General features: G+C 36.2%; 1 protein-coding gene across 1 annotated transcript in view; it reads left to right on the top strand.

The window, feature by feature from the left end:
- Nucleotides 1-20,126, top strand: part of ARL15 (ADP ribosylation factor like GTPase 15) — a 372,954-nt gene that overhangs the window by 143,611 nt on the left and 209,217 nt on the right. Inside the window, exon 3 of the mRNA XM_006185922.3 lies at nt 3,411-3,470. Within this exon, the coding sequence (XP_006185984.2) occupies nt 3,411-3,470 (60 nt within the window). The remainder of the gene's footprint in view (nt 1-3,410; nt 3,471-20,126) is intronic.

The raw sequence follows: 20,126 nt of genomic DNA, 5'->3' as shown, positions 1-20,126 counted from the left end.
CTCAGGTGGTGAGGTGATGGAGGAGGCAGGTGCAGAGTTTAGTTAGGAGGTTCTTGGAATTGTTGAGGTGGTGGTGGTGGTGGGGCTTGACCATTGTTGTGCTGTGAGGATGGAGAGAAGTAGGTGTGTTGGAGAACTGCTGAGCAGATGAATAGGCTTTGGTGATTGGTTGATTGATTGACTGAGAAGGAAAGAAGTGTTAAAGAAGACCACAAATATTTAGTCTATAGAAGTCCTCAATAAATGTTTGTTGTTAATTGCTACCTCAGCAACTCTTATTTTTACTACTGCTTTCAGAGTATATCTGATCTTGAGGACACACATGATTTTGATTGGGAGAAAGCTTCCAGTGGTCATTCGATGACCATCAGTATTCTGGATTTTTAGTTTTATTTATTTAAAAAAAAAAAACTTTACAGCACTGAATGTGCTGTAAAGATGAGGGATCTGAGGGACAGAGGAATTAAGTAACTTGCTTAAAATCAGACAGTTACTAATGGTAGAGCCAGAATTTGAACCCAGACATTCTTGCTTTAGAGCCCAGGCAAGCCAGTGGCTTTTATTCCTCAAAGCAACCCTTTGAGAAAGGAATTTGGATGGATTGACCTTAGTAACACTACCAAATAGTAACTTCCCTTTTTGACCTCATCCAACTCAATGCAAAGGAATAAGATATAGCTGATCTGATAGTTGCCTTTCTTGATTGCCCTTCTGGTGAACTGAAAATGTGTCTTTAAATTTTAATTCTTTTTAATCCTTTCAAACATTTGCAGTGACTGAAATAGGGAAATACTCTCTTACATCAATAGTACATTCTCTTATTTGCTGAACTGATAGTCTAGGCTTCGCCCTCCAAACATTAATTACCACAGCTATATTGTAAAAATAATACAAACACAGCAGAATGGAGGACTGTATATACCTTTGCAGTATAAATCTAGCCACACGTGTTCTGTGTGCAAAGAAAACATTTATGAGTATTCTGCAGAAACATTTATATGCCTATAAATAACTTTGCTAGGTTACTTTACTTAGAGTGAACATGTGAGGACATTTTTGTAGTCAATTTATTACGGAGTCTGTGCAAGGATTAAAGATGGTAACCGTTATATAATCTGCCTTGTGGATTAATAAATTACAAAAGTTGTATTTTGCATATGGGTGTGGCTATTTCCGGAAGGCTATTAATTCCCTCTGGGTGCCTGCATATTGTCAGCTTTCAAGAATCAAAGCAGATTAAACACTGCTGGTATGCTCCATAACTGTTTCTTTTTCGAAGCTGGGGTCTGTCCCATTTCTCTGGAAAATTCATCCTTGGGTTGTCCTGAACATAATCACTGAAAGACTGTTCAGCACATGCATAGGGTTTTCATTTTAAACATTTCACAATCATTGCCTTTTAATCCGTATTAAGCGCCCCTGTGAGGTAGGTATATACATTCAAGCATTCAAGTCTCCTGTAGGAAGATTTCAGTGCTAGCAGGAGTATTGTGATTGGCACTGAGTTTCCTTGATTTCCCAGAGGCCAGACACCTGGAGAGGCTTTCTTGCAGGCTCAGGTATGTGCCTGTTTTTCAGTCACAGGGAGCCACCTCCTGCTCCTCCTGCTTTACTAAGATTCAGTGACTGCATGTACCGTTAACCAAAATGCTATACTGACTCTGTCAGTCTGCATTAAACCCACGCAGGAAGGGTATGTTTTGGAAGATTCTTAGAGAGCCCGATGAACATTTACATTCTGTACAACAAACTTCAAGTGTTTATACTTTCATCACTCCTACAAAGGTACTTTTCACTCAGTGGTAACATTTACAGCTCCAACTAAGTACTTTGATTAATAAACAAGCACCAGAATTTCTGTCCTATGAATCTGTAATATATTCAGGCAGAAGATATACATTATCTCGTCCTTATAACAACTTTGTGACGTAGATACATACTATCATACCCACTTTACAGAGGGTGAAACCCAAAGGTGATAGGTTGCCCAGTCACAGAGCTTATTAAAACCTAGTTCTTTCCGACTCCAAAGTCACTCTTTAACCATTACATGGTATTCACTTTCTTAATTAGAAGGTAATATATAGAATCTTAAAGTTCTAGGACAGTATACAACAAAGGAATAGTAATAATAGGGTGGAATATAATAAGGCACCTATTGACTTGCTATTTTATAAAGTAAAGCAAAAACCATGTAAATGAATTGTTCTTATACACATTGTACTTAACATTTTTTTACCTTTCTAGGCACTCATCATATCTTCAAATGAAAGATTTGTATGTTTTCCCCTTTATTCTGTTGGTAATCTTGAAAAGAGGACTGTACCTTATTTATCTTGTATTGAATAATGCTTAAAATTTTAAATTGATTGGGTGCTCAGAAATTACTGAATAAATTTTTTAAAATTAGTAGGGCTTTTAACTTAAAAAGAAGTACATGTATGTGCAAAAAATTCAAATGACAAAAGAATCTCTCTCTTGTTTTGACCTCCAGATACCCAGTTCTCCCGACAGTCATTATGTGTTCTAGTTTCTTGTGGATCTTTTCAGAAATATTTAGTGTATATATTGGTTTGTGTGTCTATGTAAAGTTAAATGCACAGTCACATATGTTAGAACTGAATTGATTGACTTAGACGATGATAATTATGTCCTAAATACAGAGTTAATCATAACGCTGCACTCTAAATATACTTTTATAATAGAAGTCATTTATTACATGCATTATAAAATGTATAGATAATTATGATTATACTTTTAAGAAAAAAATTATGTATGACTTTAACCATGTCCTTAAAAGAAAATGGTAACAAATACTATGTAATTCCAGTATGAGATGGTTATAATTCAGATACCTTAGTCTCTATGCTGAGTTATATGTGAAGGAAAATTAACTTTAGGAATTAGACACAAAGGTCCTGGTAGATTTAATATTTTCTTTAAGTTTTCTTGATACTTCCGAGTGTCTTTCTCACAACTGATAAAATTTACAAGTGACATTATATATTAAAAAGTGAGGTAATATTTTGAAGAAAAGGGTTTTATTTTGCTGTAACATACAACTAGGTTTTGCTTAGTGGTAGAAGATAATATTGGATTATCAATTTATCTCAAAAATTATGTTTCTGGTGTAAATATGAGCTATAGAAAGTAAACATGAGCTTTTTTAATCTGCCTTAAAAAATGATTTGAGCATCTTACACATTTTTTATTTTTCTTCTTTTTTTCTTTTGCAGGGTGAAGGTATTAGGTTTATTTGGTTTTTCAGTGAAGGTACTGGGGATTGAACCCAGGACCTTGTGTATGCTAAGCATGCACTTTACTACCAAGCTATACCCTCCCTCCTTGAGCATCTTACACATTTTTAAAAGTTAAGTTGCTAATTCTTTGTTTTTGTTTTCTAATTTTAGGTTTTAGTATAAAAGCAGTGCCATTCCAGAATGCCATCTTGAATGTAAAAGAACTTGGAGGTATATCATTTAAAATTATTTCTATGACTGGCTTTAACTTTTACTAAGCTCATATTACTGTGTTACATATAATTAAGACATAACGATGACGTATTATTCTAGAACGTGATTCAGTTTTACCTTTTTTCTTGATAACACTTCCTAGAAATATTTCCCTCTCTATATGTTTCAAAGGTTGTTGAAGAGTTGTAAGTAATATAAACGTTGCTTTCTTTTGTGTGAATTAAAGAACTACACTATTGGTGCCATTTCATACACTATATTCTTTTGGTTTTACTTGTTGAGTGAATTTTAGTCTTAGTGAAAAATATGAAGAGAGTTTTCATATAATCTTAGAAAAATAAGCTATATATTATGCAGGGCAAAGAACTGTATTTTAGAGCAGTTTGTAGTCATACTGAAGGTTTTCTTATATTAGATTTTTTCAGAATGCGTTTGTTCCTATAATCTTTGCCAATGGGCTCTTTGCTGGGCAAGCACATTTATTGGATAGGCTGCTCCCCATACTATACATCACTCTGTCCTTACATTCTCTGTCTGGGATTTTTTTTTTTTTTTTTTTTTTTTTGGTTGTGTTTTATGTCAGTAACCCATGTAACCCATGTAAATAGGTTAACAAAGAATTCAGTCAATTCACTGAACCTACTCAAGTCTCTAATGGCCCAGGAAAATAGTGAGTGCTCTGGAGTGCAGTGTAATATTGGTGAGTTTAATGACTTAGAAGAAAGTTCTCATCTATCTCTTTAATCGCTTTGTGATATTGCCCTCAACCTGCCCCCCCCTTTTTTTTTGTAAAAAGCTCATTCTGTGACCTGTTTTTAGACTGATGAAATGGGAACACAAAACTTATGCCATTCTAATAGTGTTTGATCCCTTCTAATTTTTCTCTAAGAATGTATTAGCTGATCTTTTCAGGTGCATGTTTTAAAGAGCTGTACGTAGGACGAACATACTTCTGTCAGTCTGTTTTATAGCCACCTTTGACTTTTATATGATTAATATTTAAAATCAACCATGACTGATAAATTCTGGTTTTCCTTTGACATTTGGTTTTGTCGTTTTGACTACAAAAATTATAAAACATGAATGTTCTTGTAATAGAATAACTTTTCTATGCAAGAATTTTAAGACAGTTCTTTTAGGTCGAGTATTTTAGTATTACTTTGTGGCTTCTGTTGACTCTTTGCTTCTCTATTAAAATCAGAGGACATAGAGTAAGAATCCATGGAATCAAAATGAATGGTTTGAGAATTCTGTTGTTTTAAAATATGATAATTAGTAAGTCTATTATTACTAGGCTAGATGCAGAATTCTTTTTGAATACCATCCAGGTGTATGAAGCTGTTGATTAATTGGTAAAATGTTTATTATTGATGTTTAATTGGATGATATAAGTAATAAATGATTAATGAATGTATCTGGACAATTAGGAAAAGTGAATACATCAAGGAATTTATTATAATCTTGACTCTGTGCCATTGAAATTCAGTACAATTCAAAAGATCAAATTAGAGGACAGGAATGTTTAAGGTAGGAAGCTGTCTGTTCCCAAACAAGGTTTAATTTTGCTGAAAGAACTGTGTGTGCTCTGACAGTTGCTGAAATGTAAATAGGTTAACAAAGAATTCGGTCAGTTCAGGAAATTACAATGAAGAAGATACGATAGAGTTTGGTAGTAATGCTTTAGTTTGTTCCTGCTTGGTGATGAGGTTGAGAGATGTAAGTAAAAGATGGAGCTTCAAGGATTGGAATCAGTATATTAGGTGAAGTGCAATCCTTGATTTTTCACTCACTAATTCCTTTATTCAAATATTTTTTGAAGACCTACTCTGTGTGGAGTGGGACTGAGCATTAGGTCACATCTCAGCCAAGAATGTGTGAAAAGTAGGTTAACACATGTAGAGAGTGTAGCTTTCCTAGGATTTAGAGTAAATCTTATATACCAAGAGGCTCATCCTAACAAAAAGTATGTGGCATTTAGGGAGAATTATGACCTCCTAAAATCAAATGGTTTGAGAGGAGGTTGCTTGACCCAAAGATTTTTAAGTTCAAGAGGAAAGAATTAAGTGTCTTAAGTTCAATATATGCAGATATGAAACCATTATTCACCAATAGAGATATATTCAGAAGACAGGTGAGTCAGAGTTCAATCAGATTGTCAATCCAGGGGAAAATTCTGAAATCAAGGGAGAAACTCAAGAAATTAGGTGTAAAGATAGGCAGATACTAAGAGCCCAAATGGCACTGAAGTGCAGAATTCTCAAGAAGTTCTGCACATCCTATGGTTAATTCAGGAGATTGGCATGACCCCTGTTCCTTCCCACTAATTCCTTCCTCTGCTCTTTCAAGATATTTCCGAGGCTCTCCATCACCCACTTCCCAACCTTAAGTTCAATTTCTCACTTCTTCAAAATAGGAAGAGGCATGACCTTGTGTTCCTTATCAAGTAAGAAGAAATGGCACAGGATGAAATAACAATGACTAATGGAGTTAAATTAAATGAAAGTCACTTTTGGTAGATCTTAACAGGCTTAATGTCTCTGCACACACACTGATAGATGCTTGTGTGTGTATATGTGTATCCTGCATAATTTATATGTTATATATATGTACATAATTCTGTGTTCTTATCAGTCTTCTCTTTTAATGAGTTTTCCTTACAACTTCCACTTAAAAATTCCTATAAATCTCATTCACATCAATTTTTCTCATATGGTCTTTTCCTACTGTTCATGCAGTCACTCTAGTGCAAGTTTATGTATGTCAAGCAGGATTTTAGGAGCTGGGAATAAAAGAGATTTAGAACACATCTTGTCTTCAAGGGACTCATGGTTCAGTGATGGAGACCTTCATGAAAACAAATATTTGATGTTAATGAAATTTTTGAAAATAATGAAATTAAGTGGGGGTAAATATAAGATAAGGGATGACACAAAGATAGACCTAGTCCAGCCTGGTGGTATGATGGGTGAGTCCTGTCTCACTCTTTTGAGAGTGTCTTGCTCTCCTCAGCTTACCTGTCATACCCATCAGGCTGTACCAATTATACTTACGTAAATTGGAACTCTGAAATTTCTTCTGTCTTCTCTTCCCGCACATTCTCATTTAATCTTTGCAATTTGATGCCCAGAGAATAGATGCTATTGTTATCTCACAGATAGTGAGACACAGGACACCTAGATGCTTAGACATTAAGTGACTTGATCAAAGTTATTTGGAAAAGGAGGTGTAGGAGTCAAATCTGAGCACTTACACTCAACCAGTGTACTCAATACAGAAAGCACTGTACCCAGTGTCTGGTACAGAGAGCGCCCATATGTTGTCTGCTGCTTCTTTTATTATTATTATATGAACAATTTAAAGTCTTCTTTGCTGGTATCATTCTCAGTGTATTGATAAAACATAAACACCTTACCCTGCTCAAAACTTCTAGGACTTTCTAATTATTGTAGCAGCTTTTATCATTTGTTTTATCTCTTTATTTAGAGGTCTTTCAAGTCAAACTCTTATTCTTGTGGTTCTGACTCTAGTGCTGAAGTCATGCTTTCCTCTTCTGATTTCTTCAAGACTGCCTTCTGAAGCAAAGTCTTACCTTATTCTAGGTAGTTCCTCAGACTTTTAGGATCTTCCATCAACATGTCATTTTCATATTCTTTTATCCTTTTGATTCATTCAGTCAGCAGATATTTACTGAGTACATATTATGTATTCAGGCTGAATTCTAGAATATGATGGAGGTAGCAGTGTCAAAGCAGGCATAGTCCCTGCGTTAGACAAGCTAACAGACAAGAGAAAACTCTAAATGTGTCCTTCTCTCCTTGATTAAAGCCAAATATTATTTCTTATAGGCCTAAAACACATTTGTAAGTTAATCCCTTCCATTCTTTTTTTTTTTTTAATGAGGGGGAAGTAATTAGGTTTATTTATTTGTATTTGGAGGAGGTACTGGGGATTGAACCCAGGAACTCGTGCATGCTAAGCACACACTCTACCACTGAGCTCTAACTGCCCCCCCCATCCCTTCCATGCTTGAAGGGATATTTTTTCATACCATCCAGCTAGGCTGAGTGTTCTGATCCCTCTGGAGGACATTCTTTAGTAATGCTCAGGGAACTTTTTTCCTGTATGGTTTTTTCATTTGGGGAGCTTTTTTTTTTTTTTTAAACTAATCTCAAGCCTTTCTCTTTAAGCTTTAATTAATTACTCTGCTTGTCTCGCTCTATTATTTTTATTTTTCTGGATGTTGTGCAAGACACCAAGCAGGATCCTGGGTAGACAGATAAATTAATCTCTCAAAGGATTTTCCTTCCTCCTAGTGACTTGTTTCAAAGCCCAGATACTCTGTATGATTCCAGGCAAGTCTACTCCCCTATATCTCTATTTCTTTATCTGTAAAATGTAGTAATAATATTTCCTACAGCATATAATCCCTGTGAGGACTTAGATTAGTTAATGTGGGTCAAGTACTTGGACACTGCCTGACCTATAGCTAACACTTCTGGAAGATTTACTTTTAATTATAATAATACCCTTACTCCCTCACACCCCAAAAAAACACCTTTTGATAAAGTCCCGTTTCCCCAAGGTCTCTGAGGATAACACAAATCACATGTTGAATGCATTTTCTTTTTGTGGTCACACCTCTCTGCCTTCTAGACAAGGTGATTTTTTCTTTCATTGTATACCTGTTTAAACTGAAAAGGCCCTGGAAGGAACCTCACTGGAGTGTTGATAGTGAATGTTTTTATCCCTTTCCTTCTGTTTTCGTATTCCACCTGAAAAATCTCTTCTGTCTGTCACAGTGCCTCTTAATTGCTTTCATTCTGTTTGGCTTATGTATTTTAACCACATTACTAGGGAAGTGAAGCATCTGGCGTTTAACTGAGTTGGAAGCAGTGGTCACACTGCAGTGACATCACAGCTCTGATAATTTTTCATCTTAGAAATTTCCAGTTCTTAAATCTGTGAACAGACTTCTATGCGCTCATAGGTGGTCTTCTCATGATTTTGAAATTTCATGTACCAATTGATAGAATCCAGAGAGGAAAATTTTCATTTCTTAACATGTGTGATTTGTTACCACTTATCAATAAGGAACCAGACATCATCATGTTCCCTTTTCTTTCTCTGACTGAATTCTGGAATCTTGGTTGGTTGTGCCAAATGACTTGTTTTCTTTCCTTAATATTCTAATGAGTTATGTCTGAGTTGTTTCCCTACCCCCTATCCTGGCCCCCACCCCCATCCAGTATACTCTTTAGCAGTCTTGTCTTCCCAGTTGACTTTGGAAAAGGCAAAGAAACGCTACAAAGCAGTTAGCTGCCCTTTCCGCTTCAGTTTTCATTGCTGCTAGTTGTCAATCAAAAGGAAAGTTCATGAGGATTTTTGTTTGCACTTTATTTTCTCCTCTAAGGAGAAGACAACTTTTCTTGTTCAGAAGGTGGTGAGAGTAGTATGGAAAGTGCAGGTTGTGTTCATTTACCCATTTACTTCAGCCCATGCAATAGTGATTGAATGGTTTTTGAGGATTGTCAGCTAAGCCATTTTTTAGAGGTTGCTTCTTTCAGCAGCCAAGCTGTTATATGAAACAGATGTTGACTCTGTCCTGGTTCTTTGTTTGCCTGGAGGAATACGCCTCCTCATAGTGAAAGGTGCTGTTTCTTTGTATCCTGCTAGTTATCTTCGGCTTCCATTAATCTGTCCAGGTTATTTGCATTTCTTAATTTCTCCAGAAACTGTACAGGGCAAACTACTTAACAGACAACCCAGGGGGCACTGCTGCCCGCTTCTTTTAATTTCTGCTTTTTGTACCCAGGCCATTTAATGTCTTTCACCAAAATAAAACTTTCTTCCTTCAGAATCTTTTAGTAAAACTTATTTTGGAGGGAAGAATAGCCCTTTAATTTTTATCTGATGCGATCTCACAATCCTGTGTACATTATTATTATTTCCTCTAAATCCCCACTACCACCTCCTATTGAAAAATTAATACAACTAAATACCTATTAGTTTAACGTACCCACTAGCTCTGAAGATCATGCTATACCACAAAGAGGAGGAATCAAGACAACATAAACCAATAAATTGGTTGTGTATTAGGAAAAGAATCAGCACAGGCAGACGGACTTGGAAAGGTTATTACGACCACATGGCTTTAAGGGACAAGTGGAGTTTGTAGGTTCTTTGCTGTGTAGGAGAAAGAAACTTGCCATTTAAAAACTGAGACATCTCCAGACATAGATATCTGTGAGAGAGAAGGCAAGAAATTGTGACCCTGGCAAAGGAACATGACAGCACAGAGTGATGAGGGCCCAAGTATGGCCAGGTCCGCAGGCTACCTTCGGACCGTGCTGTAATCTCAATCACAGTCAGCTCCATACAAGTAAATGTGCGTGTTCTGTATGTGCTGTATAATTATAAGGAGGAAATGTGGTTCAGCAAGAAGAGTGTAGCCTTAATGCACTCTGTCCCCCTCTGCATTTGAATTTCTTGTTGTTGTTTTCTTATCTGTAAAATGTAAGTTTGAATAAATCATCACTGCTTATTTCCCAAGGGATTGGGCTGGAAAAGAAAAGTTAAATTGCCTAAAGCCCCTCAAGAGAGATGCTTTAAGAATAGACAGTGGTATTCCCACTAATTCTCTTTTTATAGTTGTGGATCCAGTGTGATATGTCATATTGAGTGATCGAAACTTCTTGCTATAGTATTGTTTCCTTATCTAGGAAAAGAAGCAGACCTTTATGGAATGGAAACAGCCAGTTAACTCCTGGCTCCCTGAGCTGTGTACTTTCTCGCTTAGGCTTAGGCTCTACTAGGGGAAATGATATTGGTATAAAGCCAAGTCACTTGGATGTGAGTTAAAAGGCCACAGCTATCTGAATTGGTTGAACAGGATCCCAGGGTGGTGGTGTTCAAGCGTTTTTTACACTTGCTAAGGGAAAATGGAGCCAAACAGTCAGCAGAGCCAAATAAATGAATCTAGGGGCCCAGAAGTCTGTTACTGGCTGATGTAGACCTGACCTTAATTTTTGTTTTCTTCTGGAGAAGTGCCCTAGGAAATTTTTTTGAAATCTGTCTTCCCAGTCATAGTTTAGCATAGTGCTTAACAATTTGCTTCTTCTCAGACTCTACGTATATATATCGAATGTTCTAGAAACTAGTTTCCTGGCCTTTTAAACCTCTCACACACTGCCCTCTGCCCTCCGCCTTGGCAGTAGGGATCTCACGTGCCTCTGAGGTTGCTGCTTCACCGCTGTTTCCTCCTTAGGGGCAATCAGGTCATGTCCTGTCTTCTAGCTCTACCAAACTTCCTCACAGAACATTTGTGTTGGGTTCTTAGCTTAACTTCTTATCCCTCGCAGGGGAATAGGTATTTCTGTTTCTCCCAGGGATTGCCATAATAGCAACTAATTTTCATTGTGTATTTGGTTTCACTGTGATATTGCAGCAACAGCACTGGAAGTCAGGAGACCAGTATTTTCCTCTAACAAAACAAGCCAGGGGACATTGGGCAAGGCGTTGAACTTTTCCATCGCTCCCTTCTTTTTTAGCAGCTGAAGATGCTGATAACTGTTCTTTTTGGTATAACACAACTAGTTTATTTTTTATATAACTACTTATAGTGTCTACTTCGCTTCAGCCTCTGGGAATCATAGAGCCAGTCACTAACAACTGTGCAGGACTATAAATTATTTTCTCTATTTTCCTTTAACCCTGACTTTGTCAATTATTTTTATTTTTTGTACAGTAGGTATTTTAATAAATCTCAGTTTTTGTTTTGTGTATGTAGTGTGAGGCAGACCATACATCCATGAAATAACAAATAACTAATACAAACTTAACAAAGTTGCTGTCACTGTGTTCTTTACTTTGAGAAACATTACAGTCTGATATGGGAAGTACTGTAACAGGACTGAGTACAAGATGCAACTAGGATCATATAGAAAGGACAAAGAAGGCATCACAGAAAGACAGTCTAGGAAAAGGAACAAATGAAATGAAAGTCATGAAAGTGACAGTGGGCTTGGTATATAGTCTTGTCCATAATAAACCAAGCCCACTGTCACCTCCTTGACTTTTGTCCCATCTGTTCCTAGGCTTTTTCCTCTGTTATGTTATCTTTATCCTTTCTATATGATCCTAATTGCATCTTACACTCAATATTTTTACAGTATTTACCAAATTTATAAAGTTATGAAGAACTGAAAAGCACACTGTAATCTTAAGGGTTTGTTGTAGTATAAAATATATCCATAGTTCTAAACTAGAAGGAAATTTGCTAAAGTATGCCTCAGGATGCTAAAGTAATGGTAGATCCTTCAAAGGCAAAATGTGTTGTTGTTGTTTAATTCATTTCAGTGAAAAGTTAACGGATACTAACTATATGCTGAGCCCTGAGGATTCACTTTCTGTCTTGCACATGCGCACACACACACAAACATACACAAACTCTTCTGAGCCCATTTCTTTGGCTACTTTGAGGGACAGTGATGTTGACCATAACAATTATGGAAGTTCTCATAAAAATTAAGTAGCTTACTAGATTTCTGTAATTGGAATGGCAGCTTGACAGTGGTTGAAGAGATAATATGTTTGTAACTATTCATCACTTACTAGACTGGATTGATTCTCTGACACATGCTGGAGCCAAACAAAATAGAACTGGTAGGATTTGTTTTTGAAGTGTCACAAATTTGTTCCTTTTAATTTTTTAAGGTCCAAAGTATTGTCGAAAGGCTCTGTTGAAGATGCTTGATTATTTTAATTTTGGAATTCACTGGTGTTTATGGCATTGTTGTGAGAGGTAATAATGTGACGAATTTAACCTCGTATGAAGTTAATTTTTTTTTAACACGAGTATGGGAAACTTTTATGATTGAAAATTGAAGGTTGATTTTTTTTTTTTGCAACTAGGTCTATTCTCCCTCCCTTGCCAAAATCTCATGAAATGACAAAAAACAAGCAATAATAAATTGAATCTATAACAAAGATAGACTTAAATCTGTAATAAAGAAAGGAAAGCAAGACAAAGCTTGAGGTACAGACAATGGAAACATGAAATAGAAGGGGAATTCATCAGGATTATTAATCAGGGACCTTATCAAAGTTATTAATTGAGGCTTTACATTTGGAGCCATGCCTTTATTTTTCTTTTCTTCTTGTGTTAGGTAGTGGATAGCAGCTGTGTTTACCCACAACTAAATACTTGAGTGTGGGTGCTAGACTCAGAGAGGCGGGGCAGTGCCCCAGTGATGTACTGAATGCCAGGTGGGTTAGAAAGCCCACACACAAGGGAGACAAGCCACTTGTCTGTCCCTGTTAATCACTGGAAACAGGCAATGGTAAACAAAATGGCTGGCAAACAGATTTTCAGAGGATAAGCATATAATCATGACATACCACAGTATGAGGAAAACCAACACCACGAAAGAAAGACACCCAGTCAAAAGTCAGAAGAAAAAAATTTCCAAGGACCTAGAGGTTATAGAGTGGTCAGAAGAAGACATCCAGAGGGATGGAAGGTTTTGTATTCATGAAAAAGAACATAGTTTAGAATTTTGGAAACCAAAATGTGACTAAAAATTTTTAAATGAAAACGTCAGTTGACGTTAGATGTAACTTAGTGAAACTAAGGATTGAGGAAGGGAATTTCTCCAGAATGCCTGCAGAAAGGAGTACTTTGGAAGTCTGAAAGAAAATTTAAGAGAAATAGGAAATAGTTACAGAAGTTCTAACATCCCTCTATGAAGAGCTCTAAAAGGAGAGTAAAGAAAAACTAGAGAGAATAAAATAATCAAAGAAATAATAGAAAAAGAGCCTCAAATATGAAAAAGAATACTGAGATTTAGTGAATCTTCTGAGTGCCAAGAAAAGTCCGTATCTAGACATGATGTGAATATCAGTTGGTGAATGGATAAACCAGTTGTGGTATATCCATACAATGAAGTAGTATTTAGCAATAAAAAAAAGTGAACTGTTGGCACATGCCACAACATAGATGAAATCTCAAAGTAATTGTGCAGAGTGAAAGAAGCCGGACACAATGGAGCATGTAGAGTAGTATTCCCATACTGGAATAAATTTATATCCTATTTATATAAGGTTCTAGAAAATGTGAACCAATATTTAGTGACAGAAAATATCTCAGTGATTCCCTGAGGGATGGAGACAGGAGGCAAGGGGAGGGGTGGAATGGAGGGATTAAAAGGGTCATGAGAAAAATTTGGGGGGTGATGGATGCACTTATTATCTCGATTGTGGTGATGGTTTCACAGATACACACGTTATGTCAAAATTTATCAAATTGTATCCTTTAAATATGTGCACTTTATCCTATGTGATTTATACCACAGTAAGACTTAATATTAAAAATATTTTATACCCCTAGAAATTGAAAGATACTCTTTCAATCATCTCAGGTTGAAAGTCATGGAAGTATGTTTTGTGGAGGACTTAGTGCCCTTTTCTTGAACTGCTTTCCAGTAAAGAGTTATTTTAAATAGGCTACATTAATGTTCATGGTTTAAAAAAAGATAAATGTAATTGGGAAAAGACTCAGAAAGAAAAATATCAATTTCTGGATAATCATATATAGCTGCATTGTTAAGATTAAATATATAAGTACTTAAAACTGTAAGATCAAAATGTTATCAAATCCATCAATTTAATGTGTAGATTTTTAAAATCTCAATGCTAATAAGACAGATTGATTTGTCTGTGCTCAGCAGCCCTCAATTAATGAAAGAAATATGTATGACAGATTCATTATACAAAGAATGAGAGATTCCTCAGAATAAACCAGTTGTGGTTCATTCCATAGAGATGCTCAAAACCATAGTTATAAAATATTCTCTTCCCAATCCTAACAGTTATATTTCTGAAAAATATTTGTGTTAGTGATTCTGAAATTGGCAACATGCAGGTCTTAGAGAAAGTTGGAGGTTGAAGGGAAAAACCAATAATAATAACACTAAGGTGAACTAATGTATTAGAAAGCATCTGATTCCAAACCACATTAGAATAATTAGTATTTTTAAAATATATTTTGTGTGTGTGTGAAATACCTTTTTTTGGTTCAGGAATCTTCACTGCTTTAACGTATCTTGAGCCAATTTTAGGCTCTCCAGATTGCACCTCTGGTTAAAATTTGTTAACCTGACCTTATTTTGGCATAAATAGTTGTGTATTTTTTCATTTGTATTTTCCCCTTGTTTCATTTCTGCAAGTCTCGACAAAATGCCTGGTTGAGATTGATAAGGCATGTTTATCTATAATAATCCGCACATAATATGGTAAGCTGGTAGAACGTAACATATTTTTTCTCTCTGTACTTTGCTGCCAGTGATCCCAAGTTCTTTGGTGTGGGAGCCACCACTGCCGCATTCTTATTCTTTAAGGTGATGACATTTTTTAAATTTGAGATACATAAATATAAACCCCTTTATCTCAAAACCATCGTTTGTGGTACAGTCAGAGCTGGTGATGGGCTTACCGTATTATTAAACAGTTCACACTTCAGAGCTTAGAGGCTGAGTGCTAATCTTTTCTTGTCTCAGTTTTCTTTCTTTTTCTTCCAAAGTCCTCTACATAGATGTCAGTATGAATACTTTTTTTCCTCTTACTAATTAGATTAAATCTCAGTAAGTGAGGATGGACCTAATATTAGCTGGGAAGATAAAAATGCAGAAGAGACTTCTTGGGAACTTAGTTGTCAGATAAATGTGGATTTTTAAGGTAGATAATCATTAGATAGATGCATTTATATTTTTTAAATGTGGGCTTTGCTGCTGTTACTCCTTTATATAAAGTTGTCTATTTTTGCAAAATTTATCAAATTGTGGGGCATGGTCTTTTCTTAAGCAGATGAAAATCTGTTTAAATGGTAATGTGTTAAGATCTAGAATGATTATACCTTAAATCTAGAATCCAGAAAATTACCTAAAGATTTTAGCTGTATCTCTGAACAGATTTAAAATTTCCTAGTCACTTTAGAATCTAGATGTGTCCGTAAAAAAATCTTGAGAGGCTCAGGCTGTGAAACACTGAAAACATTCAATTCTGCAGTGTTCTTAGATCTGGGTGAGAAAGATTACAGGCAGCAACAGCTGAAATTTAAGAATTGAAATGTCGATTACTCCTCATTCTCCAAAACTGGTAAATATAGATTGGTTTTCTAACAGTTCCTTCAAAAGTTTGTTTTCTCTTTCTGAGTTTATCATGTGTGTTACTTATCATGAAGCTTAGTTAAACTCTTGTTACAGATTTGGATGAGGACTCAAAAAAAGAAAGAAATCAAATGAATCCACTGGGGGATTCAGGTGTACCAGGAATCATATTGTGACCCAACTGTACCAGGAATCATCTTGTGGCTAAAAGAGCAATACTGTACACGAGAACCTTTTTATTCGGTGAAGTTATTTTCTTTATTTCGTCAGGTCTTTGAAAGGGCCTGTGTATGCAAGGGAGCTGAGAGGGAAGACCCCAAATCAGCCCCATACTTCTACCAAAAATGAAGGAATAACAATTCAGGGCGAAATACATGAGAACAGCAAATACTTCAGATAAATTCCAGATACCAAGGCAGAAACCTCTTGTGTTCTACATATTTAATTGTCAGTCTTTGCCAGGGCTCATGTGTTTTTATTTGTTTGTTTCAAGCAACTTTGTCTCCTCTTTTTAAGGGTAAATGTTTTGTCCTAATCCTGTCCTAGGCAGGCTCCATGTTTTGATGCTTTGAAGCTTCAGAACTTCTCCTTCACAGCGGTCTTTTTTTGTTTCAGGTATTAAACATCTTCTTGACCTCTATCTACATAGGACCCTAACTCTTCCCTAGTCCGATTACTTCATGGAACTAAAACAACACACAGCTTTCTGCTTGGCTGAACCTTCCCACCCTATGTCTTTTCTCTCCTTCAGGTTTCTGGATTTTGTTTCTCTTCAGGTCAGTGGAGAAAAAAGGAAAAAACAACATCAAAGAAACTATATATGTCACTTTCCCTTAATTTTTTTTCTTTTTGTATTCTGTTCTGTGAGAGGTTACAATATAATTGTTTGGGGACTCTGTTCCAGCTAATTCTGTCCTTCTCTAATCAGCTCAATTTGAGGCTAAATGTATTAAAATATAACACATATATACATATATATATATATTTTATGCTTTGGAGAGTGAGGGTGTGATCTTAACAAGCCTTGAAAGTTTTTCTCTACCAAAGCTTTTGTCAGAGACTAATGGTCAATCTTCCCATTTAATCTTTAAGAGCCAATTTAATAAAGTAAGACCGTTTGAAAACAAAATTATATAATATGGTCTTCCTCTTAGGCGATAAAAGGAAAATCATTTTACATTGCCTTATATAGGAAGCATTGAGTACTACCCAGATTTAAAGGATTTAAATAGTTTACTTCAGTTTGATTATTTGCATGCGGTATACCATTACAAAGAATTCTTTAGTGAAGTCGTACTGGGCAGTTTGATATGACTTTGATATCACCATGACACCTCAGCATGATTATCATCTTTGGATACTGTCCTTTTGCAAAAATCAGTAGGATGTTCATCATCTGTTATTTAAAATATTACTGAGAGCTTGCTGTTTCAAGACGTATAATTGAACTCTGCTTTAAGAAAACCCTATGTATAAAAATACAGATTTATACATTAGTAGGTTTTATTGAGTCATTTGTAGTATTATAAAAGAATTATTGGTTTTGTAAAAGGTTTCACTCCAAATTTTCTTTAAGTATTGAAGTCCCAAATATATTTTAAGTTACTTGATTTTGCTAAGTATTATCAAGACCATTTCTAAGATATAAATTGATTCCAAAATTATATTTCATAAGTCTTAGTCTGTGCAGTGTTCTACTTATTTCCTTGTTCTCCTTTTCTTTAAAAAGTATCCTCTCTTGAAAGGATGCTAGTCCATTTTACTTGGTTTCAGAAATCCCTGAAATCCACCAACATGCAACTTTCATATACAACTTTAACTTCAAGTTAAATTGCTTTGGGAAAATTAAAGACTGTTATGAAATTAAAATCTTATATACTCCTTTGTTCATCATCTGGGACAAAATGTCTCTGAAAGAGGACAAGAGAGCAAAGAAATGAGTACAAGATAAGGAAATCTAGTAAGTACATAGACACTTTTGAGATAAAGCTCTTATTCTTTCATATCTTTATATCTTATACCTTGATAACTGTCCTAATCTCATCTTGATTTTTGTTAATTAGAGAAGCTAATTAAGAGAATTGTTAATCTTGATTGACAGTATGCCTATTAACGTTTGTATTTTTTGTGCTATTGGTTTTCAAAGTTTTGTCTCTCTATTTTTCGTGGACTCTTCTCTCAAATAGGCTGGGCTGGGGTACCATTTTAAAGGGAAATCAACCAAGAACTGGGAAAAATTAGTGGCTTGCCAGGTGATACCCTAGAAGTGTAAAGCCCCACAGACTCTCAGGATCATGTCTTCCTTGCTTCGAGTCTCTCCCTGGGAAACTTGTCCAGGGAGTTCAATGGGGCAGATCACCAGAGAAGGACACAAGGGGGCAAGTACAGGACAGCCATGTGCATCCTTTGGCCCATGTGCTGACCATATGAAACCTGCTTTGGGACTGGAAAATGCCTGACATGGCTAACCTAGAATATATCACTTTGCCAGTTCCTGGCACCATCCGTGTTTTTGATGTGCAATAGGTGCTGTTGCACTGTTTGAACATTGTTGCAGCTTGCTGACCTAGGGGAGCCTGAAGCAAAAAAAAAAAAAAAAGTTATCTGCTGCAGTTCTAAATCAAGTTTTAAAACAACAAAACAGTTTAATATCTGTAGCTGGAAGGGAACTGTTTGGAGCTATGTAACTGGCAGGCAGGAGTGGAGCGCCTGAAGAAGAGATGATTCTTGGACCAGTTTTGGACACGAACTGCACTAAACTAAAAGAAACCCAGGCAGACTCTTCTGTCTGGCTTCCCAGTAAAGTCAGAGGGGACAGTCCTGGCAGTACTATGGATTTGTATGCTGGGAGAGATATAAACAGCAAAACTCTCAGTCCTGTGGCTATAAAAAGAAATATTTTTTTATGATGTATTCGTTGTTTAAGAGCAGACTGTGAGTTTTGTTTAATGTTTATGCCTGCGCAGCTCAAAACCCAGAATTCTATCTGCTTGACTGCTTAAGCTCTTTCAGATGTTTTTATTGTGTAACATTTTTCTCCAGATTCTTCTTTTAATGTATGTGTTTTTTTTTTCTCACAATCTGTTAGAAGATCAGTTTTTTGTGAATCTTGACACTGTGATGCTATTTCATGGTTTTAATTTGAATGTGAGTTGTTGCAGCTGGAAGCATATGATTAATGGCACAGACTTGTTTGTTGCAAAAACAGATGATATTTTACATGCATTGGAAATTTGACTTGCTTACATTGTGCTGGACATAAAGTCACATTTTAATTCACTTTTGACTTCTGCCTGTAATTTGAATTACTCTTAAATACATAGGTGTGTATCTCTGGTGATGTAAATTGCTACTGAAGGTATATAAAAGGGTGGTTTGAAAAATTGCATAGTAAATATATGTTTATGAGTTGATTGGCCAAGGTTTTTGGTGGGGGGGGGTTGTTTGTTTTTCCTGGGAAAATTGTTTTAAATCAGTGAGTCTGGGAATAAGCATAAAAAAGAGGAGAAGGGTATGATTATAGAGTTTAGAAATTCATTCCTTTGGTTGCCTATGTATTTTTATCACTTAAATTTCATCCACACGACAGAATGATGCTCTTGGTCTCCCCTTCCCTGCTGGCGTGTCAGAGAGAGTTCGACCTCATGAGACATGGGGGTCTCTTACACATGACCTGCCATCACTGTGGGTTATGGGCACATTGGCTGCAACGGCCCTGGCCAGCCTTCTCAAGAGCAATGTCAAAAGAGTTGTGTACGCAATTTCCTTCAGAAATGAGTCTTGCAAATGATTTGAGGCCTGTTACGGCATTCTCCCTTCCAGCTTTCATCTCATAAAACAACATGAAACCATACTTGTTAAATCAGGTGTCACTTAGTCAAACTTGTTACACCAGATAGGGATTGGCTCTTTTCAAATCCCCGAGGTATGGCTATAGAGTCTCAAATTGAGGACTTCCACGGCTAGAAAGTCTGTGTTTCAGAAAGCATGTTTATATGCCCTACTTGAAGAGTTTCAGTTACTACCATTAATTATGATTTACTAAAATCTAACTTTCTGCTTCTTTGCACAGTGGACCCAGTTCAGCTTTGTGGAACCAAACTCAACAAATATGTCCTCCCTATTCAGTAATTCAGGAGCATGAAGCTGGCTGTCATACACTCTAAAAGATCATTTCTAAGCTAAATATCTTTCGTGTCTTTAACTGTTTACCATGTTAGATGGTCTCCAGGTCCATTATCATCCTGGTATTATTCTTCTGGACAAGTTTTAAATTGTGGACGGTCCCTTGTAAAACATGTATACAGAGGCGCCATGCTCGCGATACGGTCTGACCAGTGACACTCTCATCTCTCTCCCGTTGGGCACCATATTTCTCTCAAAGCCACCAAACCCACCACAGCACCCCCATTGTCTCATATTGAATATGCTGTCAAAACACCCAGCTGTTTTAAGTCAGGTCTCTTCTGTTTTTAATGCAGTCAGTCGACTT

This window comes from Camelus ferus, chromosome 3 (assembly GCF_009834535.1).
Source record: "Camelus ferus isolate YT-003-E chromosome 3, BCGSAC_Cfer_1.0, whole genome shotgun sequence".
Classification (NCBI taxonomy): Eukaryota; Metazoa; Chordata; class Mammalia; order Artiodactyla; family Camelidae; genus Camelus; species Camelus ferus.
This window is presented reverse-complemented; position numbering and strand designations above follow the sequence as displayed.